This window comes from Cryptotermes secundus, unplaced genomic scaffold (assembly GCF_002891405.2).
Source record: "Cryptotermes secundus unplaced genomic scaffold, Csec_1.0 scaffold42, whole genome shotgun sequence".
Taxonomy (NCBI): Eukaryota; Metazoa; Arthropoda; class Insecta; order Blattodea; family Kalotermitidae; genus Cryptotermes; species Cryptotermes secundus.
Window position 1 is genome coordinate 1,270,098 of NW_019720161.1, and position 27,915 is coordinate 1,298,012.

Sequence of the window (27,915 nt, forward strand, 5' to 3'; positions counted from 1 at the left end):
AATGCTCGTCTCGAGCAGTTCGATGGTCCAGCGGTTGTTGATTCCATCTTCTCACATTCGTCCCTCACATTCATCCTTCGCTCATTCACTCGTTCTAGCTTGGGAGGCCGGTGCTTCTATGTTACCGGTTCCTGCACCATGCGCTATTCCATTTTTTTCCGTTTCGGAGGGGTTCGACCCCTCCACAGGGTCAAATCCTTGTCTTGTCGTAGGCTGACAGAAGATCCGACTATTCGGTTCGCGATCTTCACGCTGACAATCTCGTAGAAGGTCTTACGAGTTCTCCCTCCTAGGTGCGATCGCTGTCCTGATCTACACCCTCCGATGGGGTCCTTGGTTGGCACCTTTTTCTTCTGGCATAGCGGCCGTCTGCCGCCTATGTTCTTTATTCCTGTTCTTCCGTTCCAGGTTTCTTGTTCAGCATTGACCCTGATTGAATATTTCTTTACGGGATCTCCCTTGCGCCGTGTCATACCTGCACGTCTAGTCATATTTCTGTCGGCAGCCAATTCGTGCCTCGGTCCTCAATTTCTTTGGGTCGAAATTTCCTTGAAGATATTTCTCTTGCGCCATGCCACTGTTGCACAGCGAGACATCTTCCTGCAGGCGGCAGCCAACTTCATCCGGGATCCACAATCTCATCGGGTCAGTTTCTTTGGCTCTCCACGTCGCCCTGCAGCTTGTTTCTGGCCCCTATGCCCTCTTCCGTTCTTTGACCGGTTTCACTACGGCATCTTCGTTGGGCACTTCTCGTTGTTCTGCCGCCTCAGGTTTCCTGTCCGATGAGGTCGGCTGTTCCTCTTCTAGACGTTCCTCCATCTTTTGGCAGGTCATCGTCTCTTCTTCTTCGTTGGGAATCTTCTGTCGCTTCACTACATCCTCTCGTTCTCTTGGATTTGTCTGCGTTGTATCTTGGCAGGCTGTCGTCTCTTCCTGCCAGGCATTCATATTGGCCCTTATTTCTTTCGACATTTCAATTATTAGTTGAATGTCTTGCTCCCCCATTTTTTTTTTCTTTTTGGCAGGATAACACTCGATGTACTCGTAAATTCAATACTTCTTCCTAGATCGAGGAGTGTTCAAGCTCGTAAACCACTTCCGACACCAAATTGTCACGTGTTGGGTATATGTCACGCGACAAATAACTTCATGCCGTTCTGGGTCTAGCGAATTTATTGAACACTCGCTCTCACAATTACACAATTCAACATTACACACTTTACAGTTCCACAATTACTGCCATCGGCAGTATCACAATTACTTCTTAATTACACTGAGCTACGGTTTGTATCATTTTATACTTAGCAGGAAACAAGGGTTGCACAACAAAGTAAGCAGAATGGAACTGAATTGCACATAAATCAAAGAATTTGCAGCAGAATATAAACTATCGTGCAGAAAATTATACGATCTTTTTATGTCTTCATTTGATTTCAAACAGATATTTTTATTTCCTTAAGGGGCGCTCAAATTTTGGCTTGTGGAAGCCGATGAGTGTAAACTCCCTTGCTCGTTACCAGTATTGGCTGTACAGTGAAATTGGCATATAAATCTTCAGAGCTGTTTAAACGTCTGTGAGAGGTGTTAATATGTTCCAATTTGCCTGTCATGAATCACAAGTAAGCAAATCTATTTAACTTTTGTGCGACAGTAATGTTCTCAATTGTATAACCAAATGCAATCTGGAAATTGAGTTCCGAACGGAACTCTTAACGTCTATTCTTCTATTTTTTTCCCCCTTGGCACTACAGCTCCAGTGGGCCTAGTCCTATCTCCATGAACTTCTCCGTTCGGTTAGGTTTTTCTAGATCTTAGACATTCGGTAGGACTCCTTGGGCGGGTGATCAGCTCGTCGCAAGGCCTCTACCTGTACACAAACACAGAAAAACGCGCACACACAAACTAAACATCCATGCCCTGAGTGGGATTCGAACCCAAGATTCCGGTTTCCAAGCGAGCGAAGACAGTACATGCCTAAGACAGCTCGGCTACCGTGACCGGCATATTTTTCTATTACAGAGATTAATTTAAGTCCAGTAGAACTTGTGTTGATGTTAATATCCCTATTCTTGTGGTATTTTATTGTTGTGAGAAACTTACGAGTTACAGATTTGTCTACGTTAAATTCGTCAAATTGCTGAGTTACAAAAAAGACTGAATTCATAATGCCTAACGCCAATATTTCATTAATAACGAACAACAAATATAAAACAACAGGAACTTTTCGTATGGCCGTCATGTTGTCATTTTTAATTTCCGGAAAATGACCTGAACAAAATTAGTAAATTTCTCAAACATCCGTTACCCTGCACCATACAGATATGCGCAGTTAAAGAGACGTTGTACAAATCCCGCCGCGTAAGGTCACACTTCTGCCTGGTTCTTGTTAGCGAACAAAATAAAAGTATATGGAGGTTATTACCTTTGTTAACCGGTTCACGGCTCTGCGCTTCATGGCGACCGGTGCACCGCCGGCTGTGAGGCGCATATCTCATGTAACCAGCGAATTTTAACTACTTTATTCCGAAAGTTATCGGCCAACCGGCATACTGATTCATCGGCAAAATTCGTATGCGCCTAGCAGCCGGCGGTGGTCCGGTCGCCGCAAAGCGCAGGGCCACGAACCCGTCAACAAAGGTAAGAACCTCCCTGCATATCTGAGTGTCCTCAAGGGGCATGTCGTGCATACCAAGTTCCTTGGCTCAACAGTTGAAAGGGGGTGGGAGGAACACACACAGAGCTTAGTGACCACATAACCGCAATTTTATTTCCAAGAAAATGGAAAAATGTCCATAATACGTAAGATTTTATGTTTTCACTGCGGTGACTATGAATAATGCCGTATTCTTGGATGAGGCGCAGTGTACATCTTCACGCTGGTTGCTTGCTCGTTGATTTTTCTACCCTTAAGATGGAGGCGATATGTTCCTCCGAAACGTCGGTTCACATAAGGTCTACACGGCGTCACATCATAGAATACGGCATTCTTCTGTCTAAAATGTTTAATCGTTTTGCATTTTTCTGTATAGTTCAGCTAGTGCTGAGTTCAAGAATTACGGAGTTGTATCTCCGTTCTCCCATACGTCTTCATGGCTTGGTACTTACTTAATTAAGCACGGGGTTAATTTTACTTTTATTTTACCTCTAAATTACATATAAGGGTTTTGCAAAGCTCTCAGAACAAACATTTATTTTCATAAGCAGGTTTAACTAATTATGTTTCTTGTGGCGTTGGAAACCCAACCTTCTCTTCTTTAATATCTGTTATGAGATCATGGAATGAATTTTCAGGTTCCATAAAAGGCGGAAAGTTACTTGATCAGCTGAGCGACTACCAGGATCTCAAATAGGTTCCTAGCATATAACTGGGTGAAATGTAAAGCTGTTCTTATGCTTAACTAAGCACTACGCCATGAAGACGTATGGGGAATGGATGTATAGATCCACATTTCCTTGAGCCCGGCACTAGCTGGAATGGCCAGCTTCACGCCCCTGCCGCTTTACCCCCGGAGAAAGAGCCCTCGGTACCCATTGGATAGGAGGTTGGATGGACCCCAGAGCCGGTCTGGACGGTATTCTTGACCATATAGGGACTCGAACTTCAGCCCGTAGCCAGTCGCTATACCGACTACGCCACAGCGGCTCCTATACTGCTGGGTACAAAATGAATTGTTCGTGAGGAGTCTTACCTTGTAGCCCAGGTACGCAAGCAGCAACGCTTCTGTGAGGCTGATTACGGCGAGAATAACCTGTATGATCCATAACGCCAGGGAGCGGTTCACCCAGAGAATTGCCTCCCAGTTGATGATTGGGTTCTCTTGGAATTCTTCTTCTGTCAAATTACTCGATATGATGTATGCAGATTTATTCCCAGGCAAGCATCCATAGCTGCATCAACAAATGTGTATATTAATAATTATTCAGTACACGGTGGCCATAAATGATTGATACAATTTTAATTTGTTATACCAAGGAAACTTGCAACCGCAACGCAACTGCAATTTCCGAGAATTGTTATCAGCCTTGAGTTGAACACGTTACTGAATGGAGCAACGCAACGTTGCAAAGCAGTTTCCTCAATATCCGCTACTCCATTCAGTAACATGTGTTCAACTCAAGGCTGATAATAGTTCTCGGAAATTGCGGTTGCGTTGCAATTGCCAGTTTCCTTGGTGTGTCCTCGCCCTTACAGCTATACAGTTGTAACTCGTGTCATTTGAATGACAAACATCCTCTGAAGATGCTCATCGTGAGCTCCATTCGTGACCCGACAAATATCCAGTCTGTATTCAGCTAATCACATACTCTTTCTAACATGTTCCTCTCAATTGACTCGATTACTGCGGTAATTTTCGACTTAAATTCATCAATATCTAGAGGTGGTACAAACATTTGCTCCTTTACATAACTCCACAGAAAGAAGTCACATGACCCGCTGAACACTTATACACGAATTTGTTTTCGCGTACCCAATCTCGCAACAGCGCTTCTTTATGGGAGACAACATTTTTGATACTTACGGAGCCTGTCGGTAAAGATAGATAATATGGAGATGTACCGCCAATTTTGAAATATCTGAGAGTTTGATTTCTCTCTGATACCGGTTTTATGTGGGTATAGTTTCCTCGTATTTTATGCACGAAAATGTATCAATAATTTACGGACATTCTGTACTTCAACCTAGCAAGTTTGTGTCATTTGTCACAGACTACATGTATGTGAGACACTGTTTTGCATTGTCTCTACACAATAAGAATGCAATTTCCTCAAATTAATTAATGATAAAAATAATAATATTGGAAATTGATAACGTAAAGATTTTACTGGGCAACTTTAAATAATAATAGACCTAATTAACGCCATAGAACAGGATTATTCCAAGATTCATGATACCGTAGCATTTAGATCCGCTGATAGGTAACGACCACGGAACAAGCAACTATACAACAGCCGTTGCTAAGTAACGGCTCCGCATACAAGAATGTTTCCACGATAAAAAGAGAACATAAGAATAATGTATTCTACATGGTCCGTGCCGGGATGTTATAAGCAGGAATAGTTACCTGTTTTATGTGCGATGCGTACATTTGGCAAAGGATAAGCCTAGTCATAGGAGAAAAAACCCATCCTCTTTTATCTCATGACCACCTATATTGTAGCTTGTCTTTGAACCAAACCTATTCCTGAACTTACATATTTCAGCCCTGAAGATGGAAGCAGAATATTCCTTCGAAACGTAGGTTACTGCCCACAAAACTACATGGCATCGCATTCTATAAACCACTATCTTAGCATCAAACTTAATCCCCAACACAAACGTATACGCTTTACATGCATTGAACAAAATGTGAGTGTATGAAACACAGTTCAGTAAATGTCACATAGGTTCGCGGACCGCTGTTGGAATAACATAGCTGTAAATGTTACTCACCAGGTGGAGTACGTGGGATCAAGATCGGTGACCACCCGAATAATGTACAGGAGACATGTGAGTAGCTTGAACACCAAATTGGCAATGCGGATACGAAGACCTGAAACAAGTTCGAAACACACGCAACATGTCAGAAATGCACACACAGTGTTAGTCAGTAACCTGTAGGGAGAGGTCGCGCCATAGCTCAAGCAGTTAGCTGCTGGCTTCCCACCGCGGCGGCCCGGTCGAACCCGGGTCTGATCAAGTGGGATTTGTGGTGGACAAAGTGGCGCTGGGGCAGGTTTTCTCAGAGTACTTCGGTTTCCCCTGCCAATCTTCATTGCACCAATTGCTCCACAATCACCCTCCCCTATCATCTGGGCCTGGTATAATAGGCCAGAAGTGGCCGCAGTACAAGGACTTAGTCCCACCCCGCTAGCAATAAAAAAAACCTGTAGGGAGACATAGGCACAGATGAGATAATAATATTGAAATAGATTTTAAAGAAATGGGATGGAAGGTGTGGACCTGAATCATTTGGTTCAAGATAGAGACCAGTGGAAGTCTCTTGTGAACACGGCAATGAACTTTCGGATTAGATAAAAGACGGAGAGATTCTTAACTGGATGAGTGACTAACAGCTTCAGAAGAAGGCCCTTGGTCCGTGTAGTTAGTTAAAGTGGGCTCTTGTGAACACGATAATGAACTATAAAAAAAATAAACTCCGTGGCTTGACTCCGCAAGCGACCTATACTGACCGAGCGAGCACCGATTGTCAACGAAGTTAGTGCCAATTTTAGCGGATAGAGGGCGTCGCGTGATCAACGTAACGAATCCCCACGGTCGTTAAACTCGGTTTTCTAGACCGGAGCCGCTATTTTCTTGAAACAGCTCTTCGGTTGTCCTCACGAGGCTGAGTGGGCCCTGTTCCAGACTCACTACTACTGAGAAATTCTGGTAGTGCCGGGAATCGAGCCCGGGACCTCAGGATCTGTAGCCAGGAACTCTGGCCACTAGACCTCAGAGGCGGCCAAATGAACCATAAGAGGCAGAAGGATTCTACTTCATGGATGTAGTTAATATTTATGACATGAGCAGATCTAAAATATACTGACAGGCACTATCTTCTAGAATGTGACACCGTGTAGTTTGGTTGAAATTTTCTTACTAACATACTCGCCCCCATCTTCAGTGTCGAGGAATGAGCTAAGCAGGCAAGTAATAAGACGAGTTTCATAGGTTGGTACTAATATTTCGGAAGACATCTTCAGGGTTTCCTGAAGATGGACGTTAGTACCCATACATCACACTGTACGTTGTCGTTACCTGGACCACTACAATATGAATCTTCTCCGCTAAGAAAATCTCAAAATTTTTCTTAGCGATACGTGTGGTAGGGAAGCAAAACATGTTCCCGATCCTGCGGACACACGTAAAAAGAAAGAGAACAAGAAGGGGGGGGGACTTGTTCCACCTTAATGTAGATTGCATCGAATCAGGAAATCGTTTCCGTCACGCAACCTTCAAGTACACGCCACCAACACGTGGACTACTAGAAAATGGTTGACAAGACACTGTTCTTAAACGAATTTACTTCAGAATGACCGGGTTTTTTTACTTTGTCCATCGTCCGGTATTCTAATAACTAGAGAAAACAGCGTCTCGAAAGCTGGGTCTGTTTTTGCCCTCAGGTGAAGGTAGAGACACTTTGTTGGGTCCCTTATAAGGGGCTAACCTCAATCACTGGGCCACTAGATACAGTTTCTGCCCTCAGGTGAAGGCGGAGACACTCTGTTGTGTCCATTAGAAGGAGCTAACCTCAATCACTGGGCCACTACATTCAGTTTGTCCTCAGGTGAAGGTGGAGTCACTCTGTTGGGTCCCTTTGAATGCGCTAACCTCAATCACTGGGCCACTAGTTCTAGTTTCCGTCCTCAGGTGAAGGTGGAGTCACTCTGTTGGGTCCCTTTGAAGGCGCTAACCTCAATCACTGGGCCACTAGTTCTAGTTTCCGTCGTCAGGTGAGGGGGGAGACACTGTTGGGTCCCTTTGAAGGCGCTAACCTCAATCACTGGGCCACTAGTTCTAGTTTCCGTCCTCAGGTGAAGGTGGAGTCACTCTGTTGGGTCCCTTTGAAGGCGCTAACCTCAATCACTGGGCCACTAGTTTCAGATTCCGTCCTCAGATGAAGGGGGAGACACTCTGTTGGGTCACTTTGAAGGGGCTAACCTCAATCACTGGGCCACTAGATCCAGTTTCCGTCCTCAGGTGAAAGTGGAAACACTCTGGGTTTCTTTGAAGGCTAACCTCAATCACTAGGCCACTAGTTCCAGTTTCTGAAACGCTGTTTTCTCTAGTTTTTGTAATAACGGACGATGGATAAAATCTAGAACGCCAGTAATTCTGAATGTTATATAGCATCGTCAGAACCCTTTAGAATCTACTGAAGGTATTTCAATTTCAAAACAACTAGACATTAGTAGACTGTTGAGCTATTTCATGACGACTGCTTATCAGATGTAGGGTATCTAATACTGAAATAAATGGTAGAATAATTACGAACCGTATATCAAGACTGGTTATTGAGAAAACTGAAGCAATACACATTTTGGGTAATTAATCGTATCGAATCCTGATATATCGATTGTTATTGATCGTCTTTCGCGAGATTTAAGATTCTCATTATGGTAAATTTTAGGACTACGATCCTAACCCTTCTCACTCCATCATTTCTATTATAATTTTTAAGCTTTATAGAAGAACAATAAGACGACAATATCGTTATTAATTAAGTGAATACTGAAATTTGTGTTTAATCTCATACATGTTCGTAAAAAAAAATTAAAGTGGAAATACATAACTTAAAGCTGCATTAAATGCATATCAGAGGCACAGATATTACTGATGTATGTGCAATAATTTTCTGAAAATTTCAAGCTAATTTTTTTTACTCATTTACGAGTATATATGATTACTTAACGATGTTGTCAGTAGAGTCAGTAGAGTCCAATAATAAAAGATTAATGAACTGAAGATGACGTGGAAGGAATCGATCTTGACCTAATTTAAGATACCATAAATATTACTCGGATATATTGAGGAAAATCGCGAAAACCTCAGCGAGGATACCAGGTGTCCGGCTGGGAATCGAACCGAACAGCTCCCGAATACAAGTCAGACGAATTGCCACTAGAGCTAATTTGCTTGACTCCTTCTCTTTACTTAACACTATATTCTGCGGACACTCCAGTAATGCTTCACATGCCTCAAAGGCTCGCATATAGCCATATTTGAGCCACAAAAGGTGGGGAACATGGCCTCAAAGATTCAAGCATTTCTAGCCTCAGGAACAAATAGAATCTTCAGGAATAATTAATAACTATCACTTAGGTATTGTACAGCCTGGATAGCTCAGTTGTTATAACTACGGCCTGGATGGCCGTGGTTCGATTCCCAGTAAAAGTAAGGAATTTCTTTACTGGAGCATGAAGCTGACCCTTAACCTCCAACTAGTTCAGAGGTCAAGATAACGTGGACTTACACATACACTCCTCCACAAGTCTTCATGACGTATTGTGGCATATTTGTTCAAAGCAACTGTGGAGCCAGAGAAATGGCCGTTGCTAGCGAATGGCTCTGAAACAACATTCATTTCTAGGCAACGACCACGAATCCAAAACGGAAGAACGTCAGTTGCTAGGCAGCAGTTATTAAAAGTAATATTTGAACGGCAACAAATGAACAGCAATAGAACAACGGTGTTTTCTTTGCGGTCCTTTCCAAGAAGTTATAACAAGGATGATTTTGGGTAACCTGTCAGATGCAAGTTTGCTCAGTTGAAAATCCGGCTGTGAAGAGAACAATTTATGTGTGTTGTTGCTGCAGTTATATTTGGAGTGTGTAATGCAGTGAGACTATTATAGTTCGTGTGTTAAATCCGTTAATAGGAAACGACTAGTGGAGAGTTTTAAGAGACTGAGAACACTAATTTGTGTAGATAAGCGACAGTGTTATAGTTATTTGTAATTACGATTTGTAAGTGGTCAATAAGCCGGTCACGGTAGCCGAGCGGTCTAAGGCGTGCACTGTCTCCGCTCGCTCGGAAGCCGGGATCGTGGGCATGGATGTTTGTGTGCGTTTTTCTGTGTGTGTGTGTACAGGTAGAGTCCTTGCGACGAGCTGATCACCGGCCCAAGGAGTCCTACAGAATGTGTAAGATCTAGAAAAACCGAAGTGAACGGAGAAGTTCATGGAGGTATGCCTAGGCCCACTGGGGCTGTAGTACCAAGGAAAAAGAAAGTGGTCAATAAATCAAATCTCTAATCCAAAACCCCGTTGAGAATAAACGTAAAAACATTTTAAAATGGTCTACTAATACTACCTGCATATGTAAATTCTTTTATCATTTTAAAAGAATACAAAAACACCTCTTCAGTTCATATTTCTCTAACTAAGAAACATTTACTTGATCCACGCAAACGTTTATCGCCAACAATTATTTACCCTGACAGTTCCATGACGAAGCCAAGTGTCTTTCAACAATCATTACCGAAATTGCTATTATCCTACCTGGGGATTTTCTCCAAAACAGTTTAATGCACTATCCCGGCACGCATCTGGAGAGACTGACTAAAACCACGAAAATCTCAGTCAGGCTAGTTGGTTTTCTAGCCGAGTTTCGAACCGAGCACCTAGAATAGAAGTCAGAACTGTTACCTTTTTGAGTCAACTTTCTGCTTTCACTATAGTCAAGAACATGAGGGCACTCATGAAATGTCCACCTAAGCCAATAATGGTGGACGTCAGATAAACGCGATACGCATAGAAAAGCGCGAGGCAATTACTATGAGCCATCGCGCTTAATGTACAAACTGAAAACATCGGCACGATATCGAACTACTTTTGCTGTTGTCGTTTGTACACTGAATCTCTGTCCGTCCTTATATGAATAGTAGCACGGCCAAGGTCATTTGACTCACTTTCTCTTCGCTGGAGAATAATATTGCCTATATCAACTAACCAACTCCATGAAGCAGGGCCCTTGAGAAGCTCAGTTACTCAGAAAATTCCCAGAATTATCCTTTGGCTCTACAGCCCCAATTTGGCCTAGGCCTACCTCCATGAAACTCCGTTTCACTCCGGTTTACTAGATCTTAGACATTCGGTAGCACTCCTTGGGCGGGTGATCAGCTCGTCACCTGTACACAAACAGAAAAACGCACACAAACATTCATGCCCTGAGTGGGATTCGAACCCACGGTCTCGGTTTTCGAGCGAACGAAGACAGTGCATGCCTTAGACCGCTCGGCTACCGTGACCGGCTCCCAGAACTATGGAACCAGAAAATTCATTAGCATGTTCGTCTCTATCCTGAGCCAGATGAATCTACTCAACAACCTCCCATTCTGTTCTTTAACGTACTGCGGCCCGCCACATATTTTGCGAATATTACAAATGATCTGGAGTCAGTCTGCGAGAGGCAAACAATGTCAGTGTGTCATTCAAGCCGTTCTCTTTGCAGTATCGTTTCAGCAATCTGGTGAAATTTTAACAGATTTAGTGGTATTTAAATTAGACGCAAAGATTTAACATCCATTTTAATAACATCCTCTCATCTACATCTAGGCCTTTCTAATGGTCTCTTTTCTTCAGATAAGGTAAAATTGTCCCTGTGCTCAGCGAATTAAGCACTATGCCATGAAAGCGTATGTGTGAGTGGATGTACAGATCCACATTTTCTTGACCTAGGCACTAGCTGGAGGTCAGTGTTCAGCTTCAGCCCCCTGCCGCTTTAACCCCAGGGAAAGAGCCCCCGGTACCCATTGGATTGGAGGTTGGGTGGACCCCAGAGCCGGTATGGGCCATTTGGAGAAGAGAAAACTCTTGACCTTACCGGGACTCGAACTCCGACCTCTCATTCGTCCAGCCCGTACCTCTTCAGATATTATCAAAATTTTGTACGCATTTATATTTTCTTTCATGCGTGTTACATATTTTCTTTTTATCGTCCCATTTGATTCTATAATTATAATAATATTTGGCGACGAATAAATAAAATATATGAAGCCCTATACTATACTGCGTTCGTCATTCTCCTGTTACTTAATACTCGTAAGGTTCAAATTTACCCCCACCACTCTCTTTTAAAGCTTCCTCGGTGTGCGTTCTACACTTCACGTTGTTTGTAATAAGTATCGGAAACTAAAATACATTTGATGCTGACAGACCAGGCGTTGAATTTGCCACACGTTCTAATTACCTGATTGACGGTTTGTTGTGAACTGCATCAAATATTACACTCCGAATACACGCCCTCGCTAAATACGTTAACACGCTTTGTTAAGTTTTAATTAACTGCTGACAATATCGGGTTATCATTTGGGCTTGTCTATTTATCCAGCAAATGCCGAACCTCGACACACTTATCAAATTTCTTCGAGTAGTCCATACACTAAATGTCACATAACTGAATGCGGAAAATCAAATAATTAAAACCGAAATGGAATGTTGGTATTCTGATAGCAGAGAAAGTATGAAAAGTGACACTTCAAGGCGAGGCGTGTCAATGTTTCTTTTGGCTGAGATAATAAACACGAGGTTCCGTTGAAATTATCTGCACTCCAGTCCCATTCGTCATTCTGACATTCAACTGCAGATAATCCAAATAAAATTGCTTATTTTGCCCTTGACATTACGGTCTTTTAAGCACGTTCTTCTCCTTTACGGCCCATTAAGCTGTATTATTTGCCTATTGCTTTCACCCCCTCACTTTCACCTCTCGTATACCATTCTCTACATCTTTTAGCCATCAGAATCCGGACTTTCTCTTTTCTTATAACGTCTGGCTTCAGGAGAAAAGTAAAGCTATCCCTGTAACAGGCAGTGGAGGCCCGTAGAGTCGTGTGACGTCGAGGCTCCCACATTTTCTAGACAATCGGCTCATAGATGGCGGCAAGGTTGTCAGCCCTACGAGCCGGCCGTCCCTTACACCTAGAAGATTCCTGGTACTCATTTCTGTTAGAGGCTGAGTCGACCCCAGGGACATAGTGCGGCTGGAAGTATTAGGCAAATAGAAAAATCCAATGACCACATCGGAAATCGAAAGCGCAACCTTCCGGCTTGTAGCCATAGTGCCTCAACGAGTTACACTACCGCGTGCCATGTGCCCTCTGGCACACTTCATAAAATTCTGAGCCATCCTTGGTTCATCCATTTAAATAACATGCGTCAACAACTTCAGTATTCTCCTTTTAACATCTGCTACCAGACCAGAGATTTTAAGTAATTCCCTCAGTTTTTACTCAGTTCTGATTCCCCAGAAAATAGAACTTCCGTTGCTTAGTAGCTGACGTTTCAATAAGGACTTTTTTTCGTGACAATGAATCATTTACAGGAATCTCCATGGATATGAGCTAGCCTATATAATGAGCCGTGGAGGCTGTTCAAGGATTCATTAGTCAGATAGCCGTCGTTCAACGTAAAGAGATTACCCAGCAAGGAGTAGCAAGCAGATGCTGAAGACTTTATTTATGTGTTGTATTTATAGTAATCTTGAGAGTGTTATAATTATTTGTAGTTACGACTCCTCCGTGTCCAATAAATCCCATCATCAAATCCAGAAACCATTTTTATTCGTTACGCTAACCGCTATACGTGACAATAATTTAAGAAACCGCTACGCTGACCTGCTCTATGAATCAGACGTAAAGATCATTTAACCGAGCCATTCCTCGCACCTTGAGTATTTTTTATTGCTAGTGGGGTGGGACTAAGTCCCTTGTACGGCCGCGCCATAGCTCAAGCGGTTAGTCGCTGGCTCCCCACCGCGGCGGCCCGGGTTCCATCCCGGGTCTGGTCAAAGTGGCGCTTGGGCAGGTTTTCTCCGAGTACTTCGGTTTCCCTTGCCAATCTTATTCTCACCAATTGCTCCACAATCACCCTCACCTATCATCTGGGGCTGGTAAAATAGGCCAGAAGTGGCCACAGTGCAAGGAACTTAGTCACACCCCACTTGCAATAAAAAAGTCCTTATATATAATATATAATATAATATAATATATATATAATATGAAAAAAGTCCCTTGTACTGCGGCCACTTCTGGCCTATTGTACCAGCCCCAGATGATAGGTGAGGGTGACTGTGGAGCAATTGGTGGAATGAAGATTGGCAGGGGAAACCGAAGTACTCGGAGAGCACCTTGAGTAGGTAATATTACACGAGAAACGTCCTGTGTATTTGGTAAAAATCTTCGGTATGGTTTTTATTTACCATCGTGTGTTGAAAACGGAATGTGATAACTTTTTTAATGATGATTTAATGGCGTTCGTTGATATTTCATGATAATACGTCTTAAAGATATTTTAGATGCAGCTCATGTCTACGTACGAGAAAGTAGAAATTCACGGATTAAAATAGAATAAAGATATACAACGGTGGTTTTTATTGCTAGTGGGGTGGGACTAAGTCCCTTGTACTGCGGCCACTTCTGGCCTATTGTACCAGCCCCAGATGATAGGTGAGGTTGACTGTGGAGCAATTGGTGGAATGAAGATTGGCAGGGAAAACCGAAATACTCGGAGTAAACCTGCCCCAGCACCACTTTGTCCACCACAAATCCCACTTGACCAGACCTGGGATCGAACCAGGGCCGCCACGGTGGGAAACCAGCTACTAACCGCTTGAGCTATGGCGCGGCCTTACAACGGCGGTTTCTCCGAATATAAGATTTCTCTTTGTGAATGATGCAGAAGTTGGTAGCTCTGGAGCTGTCCGTAACGACAATATGGCTGACTGCTTCTGCGTGTTTTCAAGTGCATTTGTGGAAAGAAGGAATGTGAAAAGAGGTAACGTATGATTTTAAGTGTTTTGATGGCATTTTTGTAAATTTTAAAATTGTGTTCTGCATTATTCGAAGAATTTAATGTATAAACCTGTTATTAACAGATGTAGATCGGCACTGGTCGGAACTATTTTTTTTTCTCGCGGGTTGTATTTGCTAACCCCCATATTGGAAGAAGTACTACAAATTTGTGAGTTTTCAGGTTCTCACATCCGTGATCATCCAGACTGTGTGGTATTCTGTGTTGTGACACCGTCCAATCTTGCATCCATCGCCTAGGTTGAGGAAACGACTCGCACCATTCCAGTTTTCCTTCTGAAGATATATTGCGTCCGTGCCAATAGCCGCCCTTCCAATTTGTGGTAAAAAAGAACTGTCCCTGTGCTTAACTACGCCACGAAGACACATGGCAGAGTGGATGTATAGATCCAAGTTTTACTGACATCAGCACTAGTTCTAGGTGAGTGGTTAGCTTCACTCCCCGGCAGCCTCTAACAGAAATGAGTACCAGGAATCTTCCTGGGGGTAAGGGACTGCCAGCGCGTAAGGTTGACCTCACCGCCATCTGTGAGCCGATTGTCTAGAAGATGTGAGAGACTCTACGACTCAACCCTATGGGCCTCCACGGCCTGTCACAGAGAATGTTCCTCATCTGTGACAAAAAATAAACGTGGATTGACCGTTATGAATGATTGTGTTCCTAGTGGCTTTCCTATTAACACCGGTTGAGCTCAAATTCCCTTACCAGTTTTTTTTTGGGTATCAGGGACACATTCCTTACAACGTGTCTCTACCAGTGTGTCATATCATGGTTTGAACTATTTAGAGTCTAAATAGTTCAAACCTATAGGAGAATGCAAAATGTAGATCCGAAATATTGGTATCCACGTACAATAATATTATATTTCAGCATCCTCTTGCATTGTTGCATCATTTTAGATCATAGGGGAAAACAATACTGAAGAACACAACAAAGTAAACACATAAAAACATTGAAATAGTCGACAGAAAAGAAACAATGGAAGTATTTTACGAAAGATATTAACAACAAAAATAACGAGACAAAATATACAGTGCAATGGTCTCCCCAGTAACAAAAATTGTTGCCTGTTGATGGTCCATGTGTGGCCGAAACATGTTGCAACAAGGAATGAATGTATAATTTTAATGACAGTTAAACTATATGTATTTAACAAACACTTTTAGTGTATTAAATATATTTTTAGTGCATTTTATATAAGGTTGTTGTTGCGTTATAGACTGTATACTTACGATCTAAAAATGATCAACCTACAAGATTATTCGGTAATCAACGCAGAAGACCACAGTCTGAACAGTACAGTTTTATATCTAACTACGACAGAATAGATAAAGGCAACAAATGGATGAGAACAGTAAAACTGAACGAAATGTCAGAGAAAACTCCGTGGCTTCAGTCCACAAGCGAACTACACCGACCGAGCGACCGCAGCTTGTCAACGAAATTAGTGCCAACTTCAGCGGACAGAGGGTGTCGCGTGGTCAGGGCAACAAATCCCCATGGCAGTTAATTTCGGTTTTCTAGACCGGAGCCGCTACTTTTCCATTCAAGTAGCTCCTCAATTATCCTGGCGAGGCTGAGTGAACCCTGTTCTAGACCCACTACTTCTCAGAAAATCTGCTAGCACCGGGAAAGGAACCCGGGACCTCTGGATCAGTAGCCAGGAACTCTGACCACTAGACCACAGGGGTAGTCCGTCTTACACCTATATAAGACAGAAATGATAGGGGCAACAAGTGGATGAGAACAGTAAAAGATAAACTCAACAAAATGTCAGAGAAATATTTCCGAAAGATGATGTTAAAAAGATTTGCCGTCCCACAGTTCAAGCCTGTTTGACATTTTGAATGGATGGATTATTGTCACAGTACAATCAAACCTCGCTGCGAGATATCGAACTATCGACCGATGAGACAAATTACGGAGACACAGTCCATTCACTGCGTCACGGAGGGGACTGAGTCTTCAGCGACCTGTTGTATATGTTACCCTGCATGACACAACCGCTTGTATAACCTAGCGAAGCGTTCAGCTGCAGTGGCAGGATGAAGTTAGGATGAGATGTTTCGAAGTGCCAAACGAAGAAAGTAGGTATAGTCCTTTACGTATACCGACATAAACATAAACGTTTATTCTAGTGCGATAAATACTGTCACGTGTTCTAGTGTGGTGGGATCCGGATTGGTTACTTATATTTATTGGACACTTACAGATCGTAACTACAAATAGCTACGACCTTCTCAATACGTTACACGCTCAAGCACATATAAAAACTCCTCAGTCTTCACTAGCCGTTGCTTTGTAGTAGCTACTAAAGTCAGACGTTCCGGTGCCTCTGGGTTCCTGAACAGTTCCCGCCCTCAGCTACCATATTGTTACATTCGTTTAAACATTCATCAGTGGGACGAATCTCAAAAAAATCTAACATTTTACAGACCCTTCTTTACTTTCTTTTGAGTTCTGGTCATTTTTCATAGTACGATAATTTATTTTTGGTCATTTTTAAGTATAAGACCCCTCAACTATGACTAACAGATATTCAACATTTGAAAACAGACACCAGGCATTGTTTTTTATGATATTCAGTCATCAGCGTGGAAGATAATGCCGAAAAGAATATGGAAACAGATCGAACAATGTTCAGAGAATGGAGAGCAACATATATACAAGCTATAAATTTACTGGAAAAAAAAGACCCTATGTCCACTATTTACATAGTTATGAATACCTGAAAATGACAAAATACATTAAAATTCAATTTATGCATTTTAAATGTATATGCCAAAGGGCACGGAAAAGAAATTTGATGTCTGTTTTGTTCATAGTTCGATACGAACTACAATCCTTCAGGCATATATCTGATTAAACATATGTCAACATAAAAATCAATTTTATGCTCAGTTTTCAAGAAACATAATTATTCACTAGTTATTCGACGGCGATGTGAGTAACTCGGCCAGTATGTTATAGTATGGTAACACGAGTATTGGATGTCCAATTGAAAGGATGTAGAAGGTCGTGGTCTATTTTAAACACTATCCCAGCATTCGTACGAGAAAACCTAAGAAAAATCATATTCCAGATAATCGATACCTCGATCGAGATTCGAGCTGGGTACCTCGAGAATAAAAGAACAGAATCATTCCTACTGGGCCATATTGCTCTGTTGAGATATGTTGTTGCCTCTGTCTCTCTCTCTCTCTTCATTCCTACTGGTCCATATTGCTCTGCTGGGATATGTTGTTGCCTCTGTCTCTCTCTCTCTCTCATCATTCCTACTGGTCCATACTGCTCTGCTGGGATATGTTGTTGCCTCTGTCTCTCTCTCTCTCATCATTCCTACTGGTCCATACTGCTCTGCTGGGATATGTTGTTGCCTCTGTCTCTCTCTCTCTCATCATTCCTACTGGTCCATACTGCTCTGCTGGGATATGTTGTTGCCTCTGTCTCTCTCTCTCTCATCATTCCTACTGGTCCATACTGCTCTGCTGGGATATGTTGTTGCCTCTGTCTCTCTCTCTCTCATCATTCCTACTGGTCCATACTGCTCTGCTGGGATATGTTGTTGCCTCTGTCTCTCTCTCTCTCATCATTCCTACTGGTCCATACTGCTCTGCTGGGATATGTTGTTGCCTCTGTCTCTCTCTCTCTCATCATTCCTACTGGTCCATACTGCTCTGCTGGGATATGTTGTTGCCTCTGTCTCTCTCTCTCTCATCATTCCTACTGGTCCATACTGCTCTGCTGGGATATGTTGTTGCCTCTGTCTCTCTCTCTCTCATCATTCCTACTGGTCCATACTGCTCTGCTGGGATATGTTGTTGCCTCTGTCTCTCTCTCTCTCATCATTCCTACTGGTCCATACTGCTCTGCTGGGATATGTTGTTGCCTCTGTCTCTCTCTCTCTCATCATTCCTACTGGTCCATACTGCTCTGCTGGGATATGTTGTTGCCTCTGTCTCTCTCTCTCTCATCATTCCTACTGGTCCATACTGCTCTGCTGGGATATGTTGTTGCCTCTGTCTCTCTCTCTCTCATCATTCCTACTGGTCCATACTGCTCTGCTGGGATATGTTGTTGCCTCTGTCTCTCTCTCTCTCATCATTCCTACTGGTCCATACTGCTCTGCTGGGATATGTTGTTGCCTCTGTCTCTCTCTCTCTCATCATTCCTACTGGTCCATACTGCTCTGCTGGGATATGTTGTTGCCTCTGTCTCTCTCTCTCTCATCATTCCTACTGGTCCATACTGCTCTGCTGGGATATGTTGTTGCCTCTGTCTCTCTCTCTCTCATCATTCCTACTGGTCCATACTGCTCTGCTGGGATATGTTGTTGCCTCTGTCTCTCTCTCTCTCATCATTCCTACTGGTCCATACTGCTCTGCTGGGATATGTTGTTGCCTCTGTCTCTCTCTCTCTCATCATTCCTACTGGTCCATACTGCTCTGCTGGGATATGTTGTTGCCTCTGTCTCTCTCTCTCTCATCATTCCTACTGGTCCATACTGCTCTGCTGGGATATGTTGTTGCCTCTGTCTCTCTCTCTCTCATCATTCCTACTGGTCCATACTGCTCTGCTGGGATATGTTGTTGCCTCTGTCTCTCTCTCTCTCATCATTCCTACTGGTCCATACTGCTCTGCTGGGATATGTTGTTGCCTCTGTCTCTCTCTCTCTCATCATTCCTACTGGTCCATACTGCTCTGCTGGGATATGTTGTTGCCTCTGTCTCTCTCTCTCTCATCATTCCTACTGGTCCATATTGCTCTGCTGGGATATGTTGTTGCCTCTCTCTCTCTCTCTCTCTCTCATCATTCCTACTGGTCCATATTGCTCTGTTGGGATATGTTGTTGCCTCTGTCTCTCTCTCTCTCATCATTCCTACTGGTCCATACTGCTCTGCTGGGATATGTTGTTGCCTCTGTCTCTCTCTCTCTCATCATTCCTACTGGTCCATACTGCTCTGCTGGGATATGTTGTTGCCTCTGTCTCTCTCTCTCTCATCATTCCTACTGGTCCATATTGCTCTGCTGGGATATGTTGTTGCCTCTCTCTCTCTCTCTCTCTCTCATCATTCCTACTGGTCCATATTGCTCTGTTGAGATATGTTGTTGCCTCTGTCTCTCTCTCTCTCATCATTCCTACTGGTCCATATTGCTCTGCTGGGATATGTTGTTGCCTCTCTCTCTCTCTCTCTCTCTCATCATTCCTACTGGTCCATATTGCTCTGTTGAGATATGTTGTTGCCTCTGTCTCTCTCTCTCTCATCATTCCTACTGGTCCATACTGCTCTGCTGGGATATGTTGTTGCCTCTGTCTCTCTCTCTCTCATCATTCCTACTGGTCCATACTGCTCTGCTGGGATATGTTGTTGCCTCTGTCTCTCTCTCTCTCATCATTCCTACTGGTCCATATTGCTCTGCTGGGATATGTTGTTGCCTCTGTCTCTCTCTCTCTCATCATTCCTACTGGTCCATATTGCTCTGCTGGGATATGTTGTTGCCTCTGTCTCTCTCTCTCTCATCATTCCTACTGGTCCATATTGCTCTGCTGGGATATGTTGTTGCCTCTGTCTCTCTCTCTCTCATCATTCCTACTGGTCCATATTGCTCTGCTGGGATATGTTGTTGCCTCTGTCTCTCTCTCTCTCATCATTCCTACTGGTCCATATTGCTCTGCTGGGATATGTTGTTGCCTCTGTCTCTCTCTCTCTCATCATTCCTACTGGTCCATATTGCTCTGCTGGGATATGTTGTTGCCTCTGTCTCTCTCTCTCTCATCATTCCTACTGGTCCATATTGCTCTGCTGGGATATGTTGTTGCCTCTGTCTCTCTCTCTCTCATCATTCCTACTGGTCCATATTGCTCTGCTGGGATATGTTGTTGCCTCTCTCTCTCTCTCTCTCATCATTCCTACTGGTCCATATTGCTCTGCTGGGATATGTTGTTGCCTCTGTCTCTCTCTCTCTCTTCATTCCTACTGGTCCATACTGCTCTGCTGGGATATGTTGTTGCCTTTGTCTCTCTCTCTCTCTCTCTCATCATTCCTACTGGTCCATATTGCTCTGCTGAGATATGTTGTTACCTCTCTCTCTCTCACCATTCTTACTGGTCCATATTGCTCTGCTGGGATATATTATTGCCTCTCTCTCTCTCTCTCTGATCATTCCTACTGGTCCATATTGCTCTGCTGGGATATGTTGTTGCCTCTGTCTCTCTCTCTCATCATTCCTACTGGTCCATATTGCTCTGCTGAGATATGTTGTTGCCTCTGTCTCTCTCTCTCATCATTCCTACTGGTCCATATTGCTCTGCTGGGATATGTTGTTGCCTCTATCTCTCTCTCTCTCTCTCATCATTCCTACTGGTCCATATTGCTCCGCTGAGAAATATTGTTGCCTCTCTCTCTGTCTCTCATTAAGCAGAATTCTATCTTCTGGCATATAAATCTATTTAGTCCGCTGAAAGTCAGTCGACGTTTCGAAGCACTATATCGTTCCCATCTTCAGAGTTGGGCAGTAAGACAAGCAAGAAATTAGCACGAAGGGTACATAAATTATCCTGAAGACAGATTCGGTACTTTTCTCTGAAGCGTCGACCAACTTTCACTGTACCACATGTCTTATATAGCCGAATGTAAACTCTTCATGGGTTTCTATGTTCTTTTCAATACAGCCTATCCTCAACCTCCATCCTCCAAATCCTCATTTTCATCACAACAGCCACGTCACACCAGCCTATGTCACTCACTTCACATGTCTTGTCTTTGAAAATCAAACCTCGAGTTTTTCTTCCGTCACTTATTTTGATTAAAGTATGTCTACGTAAGTTCGAACTGAGTTTATTCTGCATAATTCAAATTTAAACTATTAATATGACAATTATACCGACCGAGACGGCGTAGCTGTCACGTTCTAGACTCGTATTCGAGTGGTACTCGGTTCGTATCTTAACCGGTACGCCACATCTTCTGGCCGAGATTTATTATGGTTTTACTCAGTCCGTCAAGGAAAATTCTATCAGTCAACGGCATCCTTCCTTCCAGATCCTTTTACAATTAATTATTCACACGTCATCATATTATTAAACTCTATATAGCACAGCTACTAGGAAAGCCCTTAAATAACCCACACAAATAATATTTGTTTTATTGCTTAAAATTAAATTAAAAAAGGTCACAGGACACATACTATAACTGGGCTGGGCAACGTTGCCTAGCAACCAGCGCGCTTCGGGCTCGGCTCGGCTAGGCTCGGCTCAGTTCGGCTCGTCTCGGCACGGCACTGACAAACACCGCTTTCCTTACTGTTGCGTAACCTCGTTCCACATCCGTTGCCCAACAACGGTTTGACATGTCACAATAATATATATTAGCGTATTAATGTCAGGCTGGATAAAACCCCGTAAGGGAGAGTTCCATAATTTGTACTCCTCGCCAGATATTTTTAGGATTATAAAACCGAGTAGAATGTAGCACACATGGAATAGAAGCACTTGCGAATTTTCTGTAGAAGAACTGAATGAAAGGGAACACAAGAAAACCTAGACGTAAATGGAAGCATAATCCTAAAAATCTATCTAAAGAGTGCTATGACATTCCGGGAATATCCTGAGTGGATGAGCAACCGTTGGCTTCTCGAGAAATATTCCGTCCTGTGGAGTTATTGTTAACACACTACAGAACACTCTGACACAGAGTTATGAAATTATGTTTTCTGAACTGTTCAGTTAAGTCCAAGTTTTGTTTAGTTCTGATCAATACCGGAGAAGACAAAATTGTCACTGCTCGAAATCCAGACCCACTCAAGAAACGAACGTGTGCCAATGGACTCACTGATCGGGCCTTGTCGCGATTCACAGAAGCACTAAACTCTCAGCAGAATCAAGTTCAGTTATAACGTTCGGTACTTGGAGATCAGGGCGGATATGCCCCTACTTCTGACCGCAGAGGGCCGGTTTTATTCCTAGGTCAGTTCATGTGTTTTTGGCGAACTAAATGACACGGAAACAAATTTTTCTCCCAATATTTCAGCTTCCCTCGCCAAAACTCATTCCACGAAATATTCAATTTCTCATCTATTACCTGAGGACCTGAGTAGCGAGGGACCCAGTCTCAACTCACCAAACAATAATTCATTTATTCATGCATCAAAGGCTCTACAGCGCTTTGTTGAGCCCCGGCCTCTTCCTCAGTTTCGTAATCTTTCTTTTTACACAGACAGTAGGACTCCTTGGACGGAGGATCACCCCGTCCCAAGGTCGCTACCTACACACAAAACAACATAAACACAGAATAAACGCACACACAGATATCCATGCCTTAAGTGGGATTCGAACCCACGATCCCAATATTTGAGTGAGCGAAGGTAGTTCATGCCTCAGACCCAGCAGCCACTGTGATCGGCCCAAGTGATAATAATTCAATTCAATTCAATTCTTCAGTTCATTTCTTTTTTATTTATGTTCCGAGTCAACAGCCGCAAGGCCAATTACAGACAGAGCACAGGGTAGATATAAGTAGTTACATTATGGACAAACACCTCATAAAGTCAAAGACAAATTACAGGCAAGCATTGGAGGAAAACACAATAATGCAGACAAGTGAACAAACAAATAATAATAATAATAATAATAATAATAATAATAATAATTTCACTAACATAAATCTAAGTGTTATTGAGAACTGAGAAATAAAACGTATAAATATTTAACTGAGAAATAGAAGAGTACAGATTTTCAGAGAGGATAATAATAATTATTCAGTTTAATTGTTGTTTATTATACATGTAAATAATAATAATATTTATATTATATTTACAAATCGTTTGGGGAGAACTTTCCTGGCTCCGAACACGTCAACATCCCTGCAGACAACATTAGCAGCTGCTGCACGTCTAGCAGAGGGACAACTTTTAGATGAGGAGCAAACATTGAACAATGCAAAATCTCTGATATACCGAGCAGGAACTTGGGGCCCAACAATTTCCAGAAGAGAAGGGCCGAATTTCGAGCCAGAATAAACGCGAATAAGAAAGAGAGCATCAAGGCGATGTCTCCCAGTACGTAAAGTGTGCAATTTTAACTCCTCCAGAGCAAGAGAATAATTGTAATGAACTTGAGGAAAGAAAAGTTTCAAACAGAGGGCCGCAAACCTCTTCCGGATGCGTTCCAGCTGTTGGCATCAGTTCACGTAATCGAATTCCAGACTACGGACGCATATTCAAGCTTAGATCTAGCTAATGCAGTGTACAATCTGAACATACAGTCAAGAGATGTGAAATTGAAAGTAATGTTACGAACTAGACCCAACAGTTTAACACAGTGAGAGAAAATGTAATTGGCCTGGTCATGGAAATATAGTTTAGAATCAATAAACACTCCAGGCCTTTTATAGAATCGGTATGGGCTACTGACGATTGACAAAGTTCATAATCGTAGATCAGTACGTTGGTTTTCCTGGAGAAAGATATAAGTTTAGTTTTACTGATGTTGAGTTTCATACAGTTAGCAACGCACCAACCTTGTATAGAGTTAATGTCAGACTGAAGTAGACAGCAGTCCAGAGGAGAACTAATAATAATAATAATAATAATAATAATAATAATAATAATAATGCTTACTGGAACGTTGATTTTTGATGAAATAGAGTTGCAGTCGTTCTTTGAATGTATTTTCGTTGACATAATACTCCACGCGGACCCTGGAACAAGAGAAAAGGAGTATTTTAAAAACTGGATCACGTCATACACAATTATAAAAATTCAACACGCTGAGCTTGGGCACAAATCTCGATGATTATATACGAGTACTTGTAAGGGATAATTTACTGATAAAATTTTATTTGATAATTCTAATAATATTCAAACAAATTGCGAAGCTTCTCATTATGCAGTTTCCTCCATTCTCCTGTCACTTGCTTCCATATATTTAAAAATACTTAGAAATTAGCTGCATTGTTACGAGGAAAATGTATTAAACACATGGACAGAAACCGTGTAGTAACATGGCCGAAATATGGAAGTCAAGTTGTGTGATCATTAAATTGGGACAAGCTTTCAGATTATTCTTGAAAACAGGAGCAGCTTATTAAAGAGTAATCGATTTTTATAAAGTTGGAAGTTGCATGAATTTAAAAGAATATGTTGATTAAATATCACAGAAGGTCATATGACTTCGAAAATGGCGAATGAGAAATCTTAGTTCATTAGGTCATGAAAAAGAAATTAGGAAAAAGGAAATAACTGACCTCTTCATCATTCAAATATATGAACTCTCTTTCTTGAAGGTAAGCAGAGTACGTGTAACTCTCTAAATAGCAACAGTGTAGTCATTATTAGAAACCGGACGGACTTTGTCCATTGTCTAGCTGGAAGGGCCAAAATTTTCTGGACCACGGACCTCTGCATACGTGGATATTCTTTATGGGACCATCGCAATGTTAAACGAAATATTTTAAAGGAATCTGGAATTAGTGTAAAATGTAATTGATGGTTACACCCCACGACTTTTAAAATGGAAATAATACATAAGGTTTTCATTTGCAAATCGTGTATTTATTTCTGCGTAAGATGAAAGAGAACACTTGAAATCTGTGTTAAGGAAACTGGTCTAAAGCGGTGATAAGAACGTTCGTACCCTTGAGGGCCATGAAGGAATTTTGCTAATAAGAAAACTAAAAATATTGATTTTAAAATTATATTCCCGGCTTTTCAAAGCAATATATTCGTATATAAGCCATTCAAATTAAAATATTTTAATTTAAAATCCAAAATTACACTCATGCATATTTAAGCAGGGATTTTGTTAGCAGGTTTTCATGGTATTTAACATTTGGTTTGTATCGATGTATCGATGTTCCTCTGATGATGGTCTACAGGGACCGAAACATGTAAGGGTGTTAAGTTTTCCAGTAGTAAAAACTTCAATAGTCACAGTGGACGGAGTTGTTTTGTCTTTGTTATTTAACATTCCATTAAAGCAATGAGACCAGTCAGCCCGACAGCGCCTATTTTAACCTTTCCGTAAATAAATTATTCGTTTTTATTTCTAATTAGCTTGAAATCAGATAAAATTATTCAGATTTTGGATTTGAGATTCTCAAGGCAGTGTTACTTTCAAATTTATACAACGGCTACCATGACTAAGATCATTCGTGGGTTTCCTCAGTCTCTCCAGTTAAATCCTGGCGTAGTTCTTTGATGTCTCGACAGTTTCCCCTCCAAATCGTTTCAAAATCACCTATCAAATATGCATTCGATGATATATAGTCCAGCTATTGAAGATGTCGTTAAATAAGCAACAGCTAAATGAAGGTTCATTAGGAAAGAATGTACGAAAGTAATTTGGTAGCTTAAAAGCTTAATATAAAATTGTATGGAAGAGAAAATGCACGATTTTCCTTCTTATCGCTTGGAGTGCTACCGAGGTACGGCTTTTTAAAGTTCTTAAGTTGGCACTCATGAAAGAAATATCGCTCGTCCTAATGTCTGATATGCGCTTAAAGGACTCAGAATTCTAACATGATAAGTACATTGCTATTCTCGGGGACTTTAAGCAGGGTAATGTGGCACTAATATACGAAAGTATTTTTTTTCCTTTTTATATAATTACTGCGTTCATGTTTTGGGGTTTATACCGTATTCCGATGTCAAGAGATATTCGCATTTTTTTTCTCTCTAAAAGTTAGCATTATAAAAGGTAGAAGGTAAAAAGGGAAAAAAGTTTTGTTTGGTACAGAGCAAATTTTCTTTATGATGTTCCCTTTATCATACTAGACTCGTCAGAAAGAAGTGGAGAAAACTGGCGGAGGGCCTAGGGACTTCTACAATCATACGGCTCTAAAAGGCTTTTCCTGAACACTGTGCTTCACTTTCCGTGCACTGACGGCAGGATAGAAAATTCTGTTCTAGTTAAGGACAGTAAGAGATGCTTTCTATAGACCTATTATCCGAGAAGATATGTGTTAGAACGTGGAACGGTCTGAGTACATTAATCTTCATAAAACTCCGAGGTAGGTCAGCTATGTTACCCACTTCCTCACTGTACAAAAGCTCTAGAGCAAAGTCAACACGTATTCTTCAGTGTTCAGTGTTCTGCTGCATTGCTGGCAGCCATATGGGACATAAAAAACTTCAATTTTCTGATGGATTCGCCCCGTACTTTGAGGGACATATATTTTTTTTTTGTTTGAAGAGACAAACATTTACTGTAGGCAGTGTCCACGACTTAAACTTTAATGCCTGTAGACAGAGACCGCCTCTGTGATCTAGTGGTCAGAGCTCCTGGCTACAGATCCAGAGGTCTGGGCTCGATTCCCGGCGCTACCAGATTATCTGAGAAGTAGTGGGTCTGGAACGGGACCACTCAGTCTCATGAGGATAATTGAGGAGCTATTTCAAGGAAATAGCGGCTCCGGTCTAGAATACCGAAATTAAGGGCCGTTGCGCTGACGACGCGACACCCTCTATCAGCTAAAGTTGGCACTAAGTTAGATGACGAGCGGTGGTCGCTCAGCCTGTGTAATTCGCCTGCGAAGTAAAAACCACGCAGTTTTCTTCTGTGTGTTTTGTCTGTGACGAGTCTGACGTTCATTCCACTAAGCAGAGCTGCCCAATAACACACAAATGTTTTCCACGGCAGCTTGTTCTAGAAAGTCACTGAACTTTTTATATCATGGTTATAGTCTCGTTACTAAAAGCGTCGTTAAATAACCAACTTAAAAGAATTTCGAGAATGATTGCGTTGACACATGATGATGATGATGTACCCAACGTAAAGTTACAATCATGATAAAAGCAATGATATTAACTCCAGGAAGCCGAGTCATTGAATAGTCATCAGTCGTTGAGTCATTCAAGAATTTCCCAAAATGTTATGAAAACAAAAGGTTCATTATTCCTCCCAAAGGTGTCTCCACCTTGTCATGGTGGTGGGGTGTGCGTGACTCTGTGACCTTGAGAGCTATGCCGGCGGTAGTTTAACTACCGGTAGGGTAACCCATGTCTGAAAGGTCAAAGAGTAGAGTCCAGACTAAGAGAGATACCCTGGCCCTCCAGGTTGGGGGTTGGGCATGAGGCTGATTACCTCATCCTGTAAAAAGAATTTTGTTCAGAAACCTAACAACCAGCCTCGGGTCATCATGCGTGGGTCCATTCCTACGCCAGCAGCACGCATTGGTTGTGGAGACTGGTTGTAGAGGAGGCCAAGGTTCACCCAGGGCTGTAGAGCCGAGTTGGAGGGAGGTAGGTAGGTAGGTAAAGGCTCATTATTATGTTCACAAGAGCCCTCCACTAGTTCCTAACCTAAGCAAGAAGAATTCACCTACTGTGACTCACGGAACACGACAAATCGTCAAAATTCTTTGTTGCGAAGCGAAATTTAAAACGATTATCTCTGGAATTGAGACACAGAAGAAAGTAGGGAATAGATATGGAAGAAACACAAAGGCAATGTTCTGTGAACTGTGTTAACTTGCTTCGTAGGCAGTAGAATTCAATTCATATCGTCAGGACAGAATACGGCGTCGCTGTTCTGCGTAAGGCAAATGAACCGGAAGAATTGTCTGCAATGTTACGCTGTGTCGCTGCAGTGGCGTATGAATCCCAGTTCTGCGAATGTCGCTTCA

General features: G+C 42.2%; 1 protein-coding gene across 2 annotated transcripts in view; it reads right to left on the bottom strand.

The window, feature by feature from the left end:
- The window catches only part of LOC111866912 (potassium channel subfamily T member 2), a 534,419-nt gene that overhangs the window by 79,359 nt on the left and 427,145 nt on the right, over positions 1 to 27,915 (bottom strand). For both annotated transcript variants that reach the window (XM_033752480.1, XM_033752482.1), the window contains 3 exons: positions 23,912 to 23,991; positions 5,432 to 5,531; positions 3,690 to 3,888 (listed from right to left, as the gene is read on the bottom strand). In XM_033752480.1, coding sequence (XP_033608371.1) covers positions 3,690 to 3,888; positions 5,432 to 5,531; positions 23,912 to 23,991 — 379 coding nt within the window. The remainder of the gene's footprint in view (positions 1 to 3,689; positions 3,889 to 5,431; positions 5,532 to 23,911; positions 23,992 to 27,915) is intronic.